This window comes from Pleurodeles waltl, chromosome 12 (genome assembly GCF_031143425.1).
Source record: "Pleurodeles waltl isolate 20211129_DDA chromosome 12, aPleWal1.hap1.20221129, whole genome shotgun sequence".
NCBI classification, from domain to species: Eukaryota; Metazoa; Chordata; class Amphibia; order Caudata; family Salamandridae; genus Pleurodeles; species Pleurodeles waltl.
The window spans coordinates 57,409,073-57,422,933 of record NC_090451.1 but is presented as its reverse complement, the minus strand read 5'-3'; the positions used below and the strand labels follow the sequence as shown (position 1 = coordinate 57,422,933).

The following is a 13,861-nucleotide window of genomic DNA, read 5'->3' as shown; positions in this document are numbered from 1 at the left end:
TCTTCTGTAAAGCACTCCAATGCCTTTGGTTTGTATTTTGGCAATATAAAACTGCAAAAAAGAAAATAATAATCCTTGCCTGTTTTAATTTGATTTCTGCCAATTCAAGCTGTAACTGCAAGACACGCATGTGACTATTATGAACCTAAAAAAAAAGTTCTGCACTTTACTCGGTTTTTAGTGAAAATAACTGGGCATTCTTTTCTGCGCCACTGCGTTAATTCGATTAGGAGATAACCCCTGTTCGATTTTTGTCCCCCCCCCCCGCATTGTCCGCTGTTTCAAAATGCCACACTCCTCCCTCACCATGCTTACCAGCTTCTAAATTATCACATTTACAGGAAAGGCAGTGTGCAGATATCAGAAACACATTTGTGCAGACAGAATGTTTTTTTCCTTTCACCCTTGATGCCGTAAACAAAATGCACAATATAAAAGAAAACCTTCGGAGATGTGGCTTCACTTTACACTCTCTGCTCATTTTCTTCACAAACAAGTTTCCCAAGAGTAAAGGTGTCCTTCCTTGCAAGGAGATAATGTGGTTTATTGGGCAGAGCTGCTGACTTTTAGAACTGGTGGACCGGGTTCGAGTCTTGGCGTCCTCTCAACATCCTGTGATTTTAGGCAAATCACTTAATTTCACCATGCTTATAAACAGAAAATGAATTTGTCCTTGTGTAATTTAATTTTAGTGAAGATAATTGGGCTTTCTTTTGCGTGGCGCCACCATTCATTTGATTAGGGGGTATTCTAGAGGAATTGAGAACAAGGGAAATCAGTAAGGGGAAGTGAGACAATATTACTGAAAACTAGTCTATAACATGGGTTGTCGGGACTCTGATTGAGAAGTCTGAGAGGCAATTTTAAATTTATCAACACGGTCATTCATTTGCCCACACACATTGAGGGACACACATGCGCTTAACGGCAAACAACTCAGCTACTTAAAGCAGAACAAGTAATGGCAAAGCGCTGGGGAATCTCAGTGGAGATTATTTGTAACTGGGTTGTTCTTATTGAAGGTCCTTGATTTTTACTAAGCAACCAATGTATACTGAGCGTTTTAACATAGGTTCTCGTAATTTCAACCAAATGGACAACAGAGCACAATGGTTTGGAAAGATCCAGGCTAGGAGTGGAGAGCAAAATTTAAAAAATCAGATGAACGAAAGGCTTGTATTATTATTACTCATTAACATTGCTCAAGATTGTATGGTCCTCACCGTTAATGCTCAGTCTGATTATGGACCATTACTGGTCCTATGGAGATCATTTTAGATCCCACCACAGAAGAGGCTAGCCAGGCGACATCACCTGCAAACGAGAACATAAGCAGCTTCTGACCAGTTTTGGCATTATTTGGACCAATGAATGTGGTGCACCTCAGATCCCTTTTCTAGTGTAAGTTATGCCCCCTGCCTTCAGAAATACCTGTATTTCCCCTGCGTCACCTAAGAGTAGCAAATATAACAAAATAAAAATGTTGATGGTTGAAATGTTTGAATTAAACATAACCACATGCATTGCTCTGCATTTCTTTAGTTGTCCATTAAAGCTAAAAAGAAGTACCGGAATGGAATGTTACAAGGTTATTTTCCAGCAGTTCAGATTCATTTAATGTGTACTTCCTACGGACAAGTTTGAAACAAATGTCATCACGATTCATATTGTCACAGAATTTGTTTAGGGAGTGGGAAAGTAGATATATAAAGTCAGCCTTATTTAGAGGCATCTGCTTCCTTGTTTGCAATTTTCTTTTGCCTCCCGAATTTAAAGAATTGGATTTACTTGAATCGATCAGAAACAAGAACCAGTGGCATGTGAAGTAACAGTAGATGTTGTGGCCCCCAGACTAATGTGCTGCATGGCTGACTACCCATAAGGTCCTAAAAGCGAGATCTGTTGGCTATGCCAATGCTGGTTGGACAGTTCCCATCAATACGTCGTTCTCATATGTATATCACAATAGATGTATATACACATGCACCTTTGGAATGGTCAACCATCTCTTTCTTGTGACTGCATGCTTCCGATCATAATTGTTAGCGTTGCAGTTTCCTATGTTTCCACAAGGAACTGTGTACACGTGTTCATGAAGTGTAAACGCTGTGACACATCCCACCCTAAGCCAACACCAGGTAGAGACCTCTGGGCACCCTGCCCATTGAAGGGGCTGGACCAGGGGCCACTCGTGTTGCAGAGGTGGACAGGGCCTGCTTGGACATTGACATTCAGCTCCATCCTAGGAGGAGTCCTGTGATTTTCTTTTTTTTTTTTTTGTTTGTTTCGTGCTTTGAATACAACTTGCTAAAACGTCCAGGTTGCATGTTTTCTTGTTCTAAACACTTCATTAATAAAGACAGTTGCACAAATTGTGAAATGCCCAAGCGGTGCGTGCTCCATTGCCTAAACATCCATGTTTCATTTCCTCATTTTTGAGGTTGCAGATCTCGATGTTGCTATTACATCTGTTTGAAAAATGTGCTTTGTTTTTTCAGTACACTAAATGTTCTTGCTGTCAACAATATCGGTGTTTCGTAAACATCCCTGAAACCCGAGATCTTAGTTTTTTATTTTTTTTATTTTTTACAATTTAAAAAAGTATTTGCTTCATCATGTGTTAATGGTGATGTGGCGACAAAGGGGGTAAGGCAACTGCCTTAGTAGTGTGCAGTCTTTCTTCAGTGTGTTTTCAATATGAAGCTGTTTCTGAAACACAGAATAATGAATTAATTGTAGTTTTGTAGGAGGTTACCAAGTGAAGAAAATATCTTACCCATGTTGCACCCGTTTTTGGCCTTTCACTCAAAAAAGTAAAAATTGACTGCCTTAAATTCGCAATGAAAAAAGCCCAACATCATGACAGTGAAATAAAACCCATAATTACATATAGCTTGGTCGTCATTCAAGAGGAAGTCACCCAAGACTGGGTTGGTGTTCAATCAATCAAAAAAATGTGTAGAGCTTGCTACTCACCCGTGAGGGTCTCAAGGCACTGGGAGAAGGGGGGGGGGGGAGGGAGGGTCACTGATTGAACAACCGTGTCTTGAGGTTCTTTCTGAAGACCAGGAGGTCTTTGGTTTTGCGAAGGTCGGTGAGGAGGGAGTTTCAGGTTTTGGGGGCGAGGTTGGAGAAAGACCTGCCTCCTGTGGTGGTGCGTTGGATGTGGGGGACTGTGGCTAGGGCGAGATCGGCTGATTGGAGGTTGCGTGTGGGAGTGTTGCCACCAAGATGAGAACGTACTGAAGATAATGTACAGCACATGAGGCTTTGAGATTGTGTACTGGTGGGCAGTGGGCGGTCTGTGTGATTTCCTCATTCCGCCCTACCTTTGCAATGGAAAGTCATTCCTTTAATATGGCAGTTTACATATCTTGCTCCTCAAATGAACTTGGGTGTTGCGGCAGCAAAGCTTCTTTTTCTAGGCTTCCCAAGGAGAAGCTTCGAGTCAAGTGTGATGGCAGAAGAATAATGAAAACCTATTCAGATCCACATTGCCACCATCTGTACATCTGCTTTGCAGGTGTTTAGATTATCATCTGGCCAACTAGAAGGAATGCTTTTATTAACCAAATAATGCTATCTGTTTTTACTTTTTTAAATATAAAGATGTTTAAAAAAACAAAGCAGGAAGATCTATTTCCAGGGAATATTGTTCACATTTCCTGTGAGGTGTGGAATAGTATAACAAAGAATCCTGTCAAGATACTTCAAGAGTTTTTCTCCATAGTCCCATCAGGAGCTGTAGTTGGGGGCTCCGTAGGACAATCTTTTCTGGGATCCAGCCAACAAAAGGGTTTGCTTATCTCACGGCTGAGACTTGGACCCTGAGACCAGGCCCTCAAGTGATCCCCTCTCATTTCTGGAAGCTTCTGAAAACTCATCTACTTCCTCATTCTGATTCACTGCAGCCGTTGAGTTTCAGGAGACCGTTGCTTTTCAAATAGATGATTAATCAGTCAAGGAAGTAACAGAACATTTGCAAGAGCTTTAAAGCTGTGTAAAACGGGCATCAGAGAATGCTGCAGCCCCTGTTGGCCTTGAGAAAGAGTCGAACACAAATGGGTCGTGGGCCCAATCAAAGGTTGGAGATGCCATATTCCGGAGTCCACAAGAGAAGTTTGTGGGGCTGCTGAATTGTGAAGACGGCAGCGTGTCGGGCTTACAGGTCTCAGTTGAATAACGCGTGCTCCATCCTTTAACTAATACATTTTCAATTATACTATGTGGAATTTTTCATTATTAAAACTGCATGTTGTCAGCATTGTTCAGGTTGTACAAAGTGAGCACGTTTTCAGAATTGGTGGGTAATAGGTTCCAGGTTTCTTGCTTAAATAATCACTGTTCAGCTGATCTCAGCAAAGTGTAAAAATGTGATTGTGATGTGAGGTTTCTTTAGTAAATCTCTTTACAGCTCCTAGATTAAAATATATTCTAGAATCTTGCATAATGATCTTTTTTGACATTTCTTTTTATTTCGCTAAATGTGTGAGAATCAAAGAAACGTGAATTATGTGTTTTTGATATGTTCTGCTATTTTGGTATTAGGTGTTTGTTCGTATTTATGCTGTAAAAAAATGCTGCCTGACAAAGAAATGAATAGATTTAAGCCTTCAGAGAATGTCAGCGCCTTGTTTGATTTCTCTGTTCTTCTGCCTTGGCTTCTTCTCAATAGTTCAAGTTGCCCTAGGCAAGGGGAGACACTTTTTACTAGCCCACCTTCCGATGAGATCTGAAGCTTCTAGCTGCATATTCCCAGCTCCCACAACCTCTGTGGACAATTATTCTGTTCTGGTTTGTGCGAACATCATCACTTGCTGGCTCTCAGGGCACCACTTCTCCTCTCATTCACCTGCCAGGCCTCCTTACATTTGCCCATATTGGCATCTGAATAGTCCCACTAAGCCAGTTGATGGTCATCTCGTAGTGACAACTGTTTTTTCTTTCCCCCTCCTTCATAAGACCCTTATTGGGCCTCTGATCTTCGTGCATGCTGGATGGGTTGAGGTCTGACCAGCATGCCTCAGGTTCTTGCGCTATGGCTGCCTGCGGTCCGTAGCGCCTGTTTGGGCATGGGTATGAGAATTGGAGGATATACATCTCATTCAGTGGCTCCAGAGAGCTACTGCCGGTTGAGAGGGAGTTCCTCTAGTTCCTAGTTGTCTTGATTTGCTAATGCCCACAGCTCCGTCGCGCAGGGAGCAGTAAAGCAGGGGCCTTCCTCAGTGTCTGGAACAATGTGGCTAGCTTGGAGCCTGGAACCCGGGCGCTAGTGCGATCATTTGTTGATCCTGGACGTCTCTCGAGCTCTTGTTGAAAAGTGGTTACACACCACGTAGATGCTTTCAAACGTGCACAAATAAAAACGTGGCATAACTATGGTTGGAGGATGGGAAATAGCAAAGGATCGCGGCCGGCCTCAGTTTGAATGATTCAGAGGAGGCATCTCCACATAAAATTTCATTTTGTTTGTAGGTGCACAAATCCACCCCTGGGCTTGCACATACTTGCACATACTTGCGATGCATACATTAGAAACGCCTACACCTAGGGATAAAGTTCTACTATTCAGAAGAAACATCTGCTTCTAAGGCCGGATACCCTCAGGCCTGACGCGACAAACAACTGATGGTAAAGTGCCTGTTTCCATCAGAGGAGCATCTTCATGCCTGGATGGTGTGAACTAGCACAAAGTGCCATTGTCTGAGTGATGCCGAGTTGAGCTTGTGGCTTGATAGGTGTAGGCGTTTGTCTAGTATGGGATGAGGAAAGGATCAGGAATGAGCAGAGGTGGTTTACTGGATCTCTGCCTGGAAGTCCGTGCTCTGAAATGCAAGTTTATGATCCCTGGAAGCTGGTTGTGATGCTCTACGCACTGAGATTACCATGAAGAATGCAATTAAAAGCCAAACCCGTTCCACATTTAATTCAGTATCAGTGATGGGAGCAGCACGCCTCCGACTAGAACATTTCAAGAGGTCCCAGTCCTACTGAACGGACCTGTGCTGAGATGTACTAGAGATTCAGATATCTGCATATAATGTGGAATGTGCGTTGCTACTTTTATTTTGTCAGAGACAAGTGGCCCGTGATTTGATTCTCAGTGTGCTGTTTTCGCGGCGGTTAAGGTTGAGTATGCCGGGGCAATGCAGTTTGTTCCTTTGGAACATTTCATGCCCTTCTGGACTCGCTGTGCTGGCTGAAGTACATTTTCACGTCGCCACTTAATGCCAGTATTTGTGTGCCCAGGTGTATTACTGATCTGTGCAAACACTTTTACGATGCTACATATGAAATGCGTGCATTAGGCCTGTTGAGAGCACCGTAGACGATGTAGGTTTTCTTCTTTTAGCAATGACTGGTTAAATATAATCAATTAGTCCTGCACGTTTAAGATTGTGCGATTTATCTAGTCGTTTAAATAATTTTCTTTCCTTTGCACTTTTGTTACCTGCTGCAGCTGCTGAAGAATGCTACTTTAAAACATTGTGCCTTTTTACCTGAACAGTGCCGGTTCTGCGTTTTCTTTCAGGTGCTCATTTGTCGAAATTACCGCGGAGATGTGGACATGTCAGAGGTGGAGCACTTCATGCCTATCCTCATGGAGAAGGAAGAGGAGGGCGCCCTCTCGCCCATTCTAGGTCATGGAGGAGTTCGTTTTATGTGGATCAAACACAACAATTTATATCGTATCCTTTCAGTTGATGTTTTTGGGTATAATCATTTTGTTCAGAAAGAGGCCTATGTAGGGGAGGGTGTCATCCTTGCAAAAACAAACAAAAACAAACTCACACACACACCAGGTATATAAAGTCCTTGCCCTCCCCAAATACCTGAACAGGTGAACCAATCCGAAGGGGAGGCATGCAGTGGAAAGGGTCCAAGGGAATGCCCACCTCATGAGTTGAAGCACAACTGTAGAGCAAGTTCAAACAGATGTCCAAATTGCCAGGTTTACACCGTGAAGGGGATATTACGTAGTGATGCTTCCTGTTAAAGGATTAATTGGTCGTTCAACGCATGAAACTAGTGCACGTTCCAAGGTGTAACCTTGACTAACCACTGTATGCTGCTGGATGAGGCAGGAACCTGTCAAGTTAACTCGATCAGCTCGCATGATGAGAATGTTCTCACACATCCAAAGAGTTGTATGCGAAGGTTGCAGATATACGTCTGCCATACATGCTGTGTACATATACTTCCTTTCTTATCCTGTTCAGAGACATTGAGGAATGTTTCATGCAGAATGACAGGCACAGGGCCGTGTGCATCCAACCCACGTCAAAGCAGATTAAACAGGTTCTGCATTACATCGAGAACTTTGCAGACTGCGTCTCCCAAGACTCCATACTGACCTGACATTGTTCAATTATTATTTTGTACCTCTCGGGTCTTAACTGGATGGATCTGGGACCACAATCCTCATGTATGTTCATTCCAGAAAACTAAGTATCTTCTTCCCATTATCCAATGGAAAACTGGTGCACTGATAGTTTTTCAGCTTGAAGGTGCACAACCTTCTTGCGGGTATTCCATTTCTCTCACTGATGACAGGTGCTCTCCATGCCACATCCGCTTCACCTCCACTAAGAGAAAATCTGGACACATTTCCATAGTTCTGAGGGGCTTACACAAGTGTCCAATCTAGGCAAGAGTCAAATTTAAATGAGTGTATTCACCCAGACAGAAAGGTCTCAGAAATCCAAAACCTCTGGGTGCTGCAACCTTTGAACTCCCTAATAACCCGCTGCCCGTCAGGACATTGGTGAAAGCGCATTGCTTCTGTCTCCGGGGCCTAAGCTACACCCATATTGTATTAATCCTCCAATTTGGCGAATCTCACTGTTTTTGGGTATTTTCATTTGAAATTCTCTATAGTGTTCAGTTTCTGACCTGTACCTCGGCTGCGTCACATACAGTGCTCTTAAGCCTTCTCATTGCAGTTGCACTTTATAAAACTGTTGAATGTGCTAAAAAATGTGCAGTCTGTTTTAACAGTGGACTGCACTTTAATATTATGCCAGTAAAAGGCGATAAGGACCGGTGTTGTTGCGATCAGACTTGCGGGTCCAATGTCTAGCAGAGTGCTGTGTGTTGGGTGGCTTTGATTAGCCAACTCTACTTCTTCCTTATTTCTATGATGCCATCTGGGTAAGATTTGCGCCCACACCTCTGTCTAGAGGTCATAGGCTGGCATCTACATTTTTCTTATTTTAGGAGCTCATGTATCTGGACATGTGCACCTTAACATATTGGCAATGTGGTAGCATTAACTCCAGAAACCTATAGTTGTGAGTGTTATTGGGTTTAGTAGGGGGCAGTTGACCCAGTTATGAATAGGTGATCTCTAGAGGGAGGCTGACAAATAGAGGGGCTCTCTTGTGAGGGCTCAGTTTAGGGTAGAGTTACAGTTCAGTCTTCTGTATCCACAATACCCTTCTGGACGTGTCCTGTTCTTTTGTAATCTTAAGGTACACCTGTATGTCCTCTGCATGGCTTTGACTGGGATATCCAGGTTGTGCAGCAGAATCCATGTAGATGTGGAAGGGCTCAGTAGAAAGTTTGCTTTGTTTTGAGACTGTAACCGAGATGGCATCGTTCTAGTTTGCAGCCTTTTGAGCGGGTTTCGAAGCCGAACTTGTCCATACATACTTTCTCAAATGACACAAACCTGGACCATTTTTGAGGTACAGCCATTTGTTTACTACTGGATGTGGTGGGGGAAAGCTGAGATGTCCCTTCAAAGAAGGGACGAGAACTTTAAAGAAGCACCTTAAGTGCTCTTGAGGAAAATGGTTACTACAAATGGTGTGTTGCAACAGAGGACTCCTACAAACCTGGACAAAATCTGGAGTACTAATGTTTGCTTATTTTGTGACATGGACATACTTTAAAATCAGTGCTCTCATAGTTGCCACTGTCAATCCGGTGTTTGGGTAAGTCTTGGCTTGCAGAATAAGTTTGATGCATTAATGAGAAAAATACGTAGTGATAGGAAATTAGGTGCCATCATCCCCACAATGCCTCTACTTATGGATTCTTGTCTCCTATTTTAGGCATCTTCGGGCATAAGAGGGCAGTGACTTGAATGACCTGTCTTCTATAAAGAGATGTTGGAGGTGGCACGCTTTAAAGTCTGGATTCATTACAATAGGTTCTGTGCTGTGAAATGTGCAGGATTGAGCACTATAGAGTAAAGCTCTTTGTAATTGCTGACTTGTCCCGTCTGCCTCCAGCAAACCGGAATACTGCCTAGGGGTGCGAGAGTTTGGGATCGCATTCTATCACAAAACACCATAGAAGCTGCCTCAGCATTTGACCTCTCTGCTGACCTTGCGTCAGGTATGACAGTGTATTTTGTGCGCAAGAAACCATTTCACATGGACTCACTGGCTACAGATGCTGCTCAGTGTTTATGGCACTGCTAAGATAGATCCAAAACAACACCCAAGGGTCACCTGCTTTGGGCCATAGGTGGGGACTCTTAGTTCTTGAAAGGTGATGGGGCATTCCTGCCTGGTTCCTATGACGTCCGGTCGTACAGCACGTATTCTTTATGCATTTGTGGGTCTTTATCTTTGATTTGATTGGCAGCAGGCTGTGGGGTTGAGAAGATTCAAATTATGCATTACTACGAGAGTCTCAACGTTATTGCAAATGGATTTTTTTTTTTTTTACACTGAGTAATATTTTTCCCCAGACGTGTTAGGAAAAGGTTCTTTTTGGAAACAGTTGCTCCTTAACCGGGTTCCAGTTGTTGCGACTTCCAAGAAGAATGCCTGTGTCTCTCTGGTGTTTTCATTTCTTTACAAGGTGGTTCAGGTGAGCAATGAACATGGAATAAAATTAGTCTTAATAACCAAAAAAAAAACGTCTTAAAACACAAATCGATCAAGCAAAGTAATCCCTGTTCCCGCAGGTCATTAATTTTAGGAAAAAATGTTTTGCACAAGAGTAGTTACTCCGTCATACAGGAAATTAAATCACAAAATGTAGTGTCTGCAGGCTTCTAACTCCTATTGTGATTGACGGGACTTTAATTTAGTATTTCACCTGCAGTTGCCGAGTTAGTCTCAAATTGTGTATTTGAAGGTCCCAGAATCCCTGCCCGTGGGACCAGACACCCTGAGATGCCTCACCGGAGTCTGCGGGTGTTCCGCATGGCAGACCATAGGAGGGCGCTTATCCCAGTTCCAGTTTGTAATTCTGTTTTGCCAGAGTGCATGCAGTTGACTCAGACCCAATAAGCAACAGTCTGCCCCCTGCAACCTCCATGTTCATATTTAAAATAATAGAAGCGTGCAAAACTCAAACATTTTTCTTTTAATGTCTTTGCGCCGTAGGTGTTTTCCGAGTACTTCAAAGAATTGGAAGAAGAGAGCATCCGGGATAACTTCGTCATCATCTACGAGTTGTTAGATGAACTCATGGACTTTGGGTATCCACAAACCACAGACAGCAAAATTTTGCAGGAGTAAGTGTCCCTCTTCCTGGTCATTAGAAGTGCAAGTGCAGAGGGGATCTGCAGCAGGCTTTCTGCAATGTGTTGTCGCACCCTCACTGCTTGGAGTTTTCTAAAATCACCCCCAGCTCTGCTCTGGATTTCCAACTATTGATCATTTGTATAGTAGTTTTATATAAAGTGCAATGTACTTTTTGTAACTTTAGAGCACAGAGTGCTCTGTCATGTGTCTGAGAAGCGAAGAAAGTTGGCGTCTGCTTTCGGGTGTCCTGGGACCCTTTTTGACATTCTTAAATTGAGAACACTATTTCGAGAATAGATTAGTAGAAATCAAGCTTGAAGAGCTGAAAGATTGGTTTAACTCTGAGGATTGGTAAGTTACTTATTTGTTAAATGCTTCCCTACATCTGCATGCACTCTCCATCCCCTCAGGTCTGCAGTGTTTTGAACAGTCGTGTAATTGTAGTTACGCGTGTCGCTCCATATTCAGGTCCAGCCAATCAAAGTGCTGTGTTCGTAGGTTTGCTTGAAATGGTGACTGCTGCCTCCACGAAGATAGAGATTGTGTACTGAGTGATAGCAACACAGTGGCTGGTTGGAAGCAACGCAGCATTTCATGGTTCTCCAGCCAACACATTCTGTATTCGTATTTACAGGACCTGAGGTTTCCTTAAGTACAGCCTTCAGTTCGCGTTTGAAGTTAACCAGCTGGGCCCTTGAAAGCTTTCACATCCTTCCCAAGCTTCCTTTTTCACTAAGGAAGGCTTCGCCTTGCCTATGTATATAGTTTGTCAGTTTGAGTATTAACTCCTAAGCTGTTATAAGTTTGCGTGGCAAAAATACAGTCAGAATACAAGTTCATATGTTGCTGTCACAGAAGTAGTGCATCCATGTGTTTAGTTTTGGCTTGACAACGTTTGCTGTTTGATAGTCTTGTTAGTATGATCAGTGGATTTTTAGTGTTTGTCACCGGCGGGCTAGTCGCTGCTTGGTGTATCATTCTGTCTTTTAAAGCTATTTCCATTGCAGTGCATGAGAGACTCGTTTACATTTGAAAACTATAGTGAACCATCACCATTTTGTCACATTCAAACCCTCCTTTCACACAGGCATTTGTGGGATTTTTGTTTTGCGGAAATCGTCTTTTGTAGTGATGAGTTCCCACTGCACATGCATTCTTGTAGAGGAGATGAGTTTTCACCGTGCCATGGGAAGGCACGCTGACAATGAATGTGTGCACTTTCACTGGGTAGGTAACACGGTATCATTTGGGTTAGGTGCAGTAGGACTGATTACTGCTTTTGCTGTCCAGCATGTGTTGTACGAATGTAAAGGGAGTATTAGGAAGGCCAGTGCGTCTTCCTTTAATGCACATTTCTGTATGCCTATACTGTTACATTAGCACATTGAAGTAAGACCTATTGGGTTTGTCTGTTCTTGTTTAGTAGTATTTATTTATTTCGGTTACAGATAGAACCAGATGAGCAGTCTAGGGATATTACTTAAGTAATTTAGTAAATAGGCCTCTGCATTCACCAAGAAGTTCAGCCTGTACAATAACTGGAACCAAAGCAAGAACAATAGCCAGTTATGTAGTAGAAGTGGAACTAGAGTAACATCGTTGAAGATTAAGTAGAGAAGCGACTGTGATATAATAAGAGCAATCAGTACTAGGACAGGTCTGGGAACAAAAGCAGCCCTGGGAAAAATGTTAAGACCACTTCTGCTTATCTCTTTTTCTCTCTCTTTTCCCCCTCTCTCGTTCTCTTTCTCCTTATGGCCCGCTATGTTTGCTGAAATAAAACCAGGCAGCAGGATAGAGAGACTGAGGCGTCAGCAAAGTGCCTTCAAATACTGTCTTTGGTTCCACCAGGGAGCTGCCCAGTGAGAAAAGTGGCTGTACTGGCCCTGGGTCCATTAACAGGTGTTATCAGACCCATTAGAATGACGCTATCCAAAGGATCACCATGGATCTAGTGCATTTCACCAGGACATTTTGTCTGCTTTCAGCGACTGAAATGTCCAGGTGAAGCGTTGGACAGGAATAACCAAGGGAATCTGTTGCGGAATTACCAATTCCCTTAGTAATCCCAATTTCTGAAGGTATCTTTAGGGTGCACCTCATAATACCCAATTATTCTATTCCACAAATTGACTTTTATCCCTTTGCTATTGGTTAAGTTGTATGTCTCACAGACCAGCAGTGATCCTTGAATGAGTTGGTGACTTTAGGAGATTTTAAGGGTTTTGCAATATACTAATGAATGTGATGTGCTAAATATGAGGTGGCAGCACATTCCATATTTTTGGGGCATTTCTTGAATGATGCCTCACCTACAAGATGCTTGTGTTGTAATTCATTGGCTTAGATCTGCCTTACTCTTCTTTATACAGCTGAGGTAAGCTCCTCCAGTCCCTTCGTCTGTGGTTTGTACACTTGAGAGACTTGCTTCATATTTGGCAGGAAGAAATCTCTAGAGCTAAATTTCAACCCTTTCTTATTGCTGGGAGCGGCCTCCTGTCTTGGTGCCAACTTGCAATAGTCTGTGCAAATATAGGTTTTTTACAGATAGAATATCCACAAGTCAAAATTAGTAACTTATTAGAGCGAAAATGTACTAATTCAAATCTATTTGCAGTTTATTCAAGCTTTTCTAAACCCCACCACCGGTTCAGCATACGAGCACAGGCAGGGCAAACATTTCTAACACAAATAATACATGCACAGGTGTTTACAGAATGAGATTCCCGTCCACATAGACCAAATACAAAACTATGTAACAGCAATTCATTCTTCCTCACACAGAACAGGGAAAGCATGCCCAGTTGGAATGTCAATGCACACTTTCTTTACGTTCTGCAACTTGTCCCCGATACACTGGCTAGTAAATGCTTAGATAAGAGTATTGCAAGCTTCCCTCACTGAGTGTGAGTTGGTGTGTTGACATGTGCATTTGTGTGCCGGTGTGTAAAATTGTGAATGTACAATGCTGTTATTGGTTTTGGTTGGTGTGAATGTTTCTGTGAGTCTGTTGGTGTGATGAATAGGTCTAGAATAGACTAACTGTCCACATAAAAAAAAAAAAAAAAAACACATGGCTGATAACACACATTTCGACTCTGCTGTGTGAATTAGCTAGCTCTGACCCTGCCAGTCCAAACCTTTCTGAACTTGTAACTTTCTAAATGGAGCATCTTTACACCAATCTTATGATTACCCTCTCAGATGACACTTTTAACTGGCAAGCATGAGGGACACTTGCACACTGCAGCTGTGATCTGATTATATCTAGAAAAGGCTGGCGTATAGTGAGTCTCAATAGCTACAAATGCTCTTAACTGCTGTAGATTTCATTGTCATAATCTTAGCTTTCGGTTAAACCTGCTAATACACCAGAA

At 42.6% G+C, this 13,861-nt stretch overlaps 1 protein-coding gene across 2 annotated transcripts in view; it reads left to right on the top strand.

Moving 5' to 3' along the window:
• Positions 1-13,861, top strand: part of LOC138267757 (AP-1 complex subunit mu-1) — a 132,612-nt gene that overhangs the window by 31,153 nt on the left and 87,598 nt on the right. For both annotated transcript variants that reach the window (XM_069216944.1, XM_069216945.1), the window contains exons 2-4: positions 6,533-6,689; positions 9,755-9,822; positions 10,344-10,474. In XM_069216944.1, the coding sequence (XP_069073045.1) occupies positions 6,533-6,689; positions 9,755-9,822; positions 10,344-10,474 (356 nt within the window). The remainder of the gene's footprint in view (positions 1-6,532; positions 6,690-9,754; positions 9,823-10,343; positions 10,475-13,861) is intronic.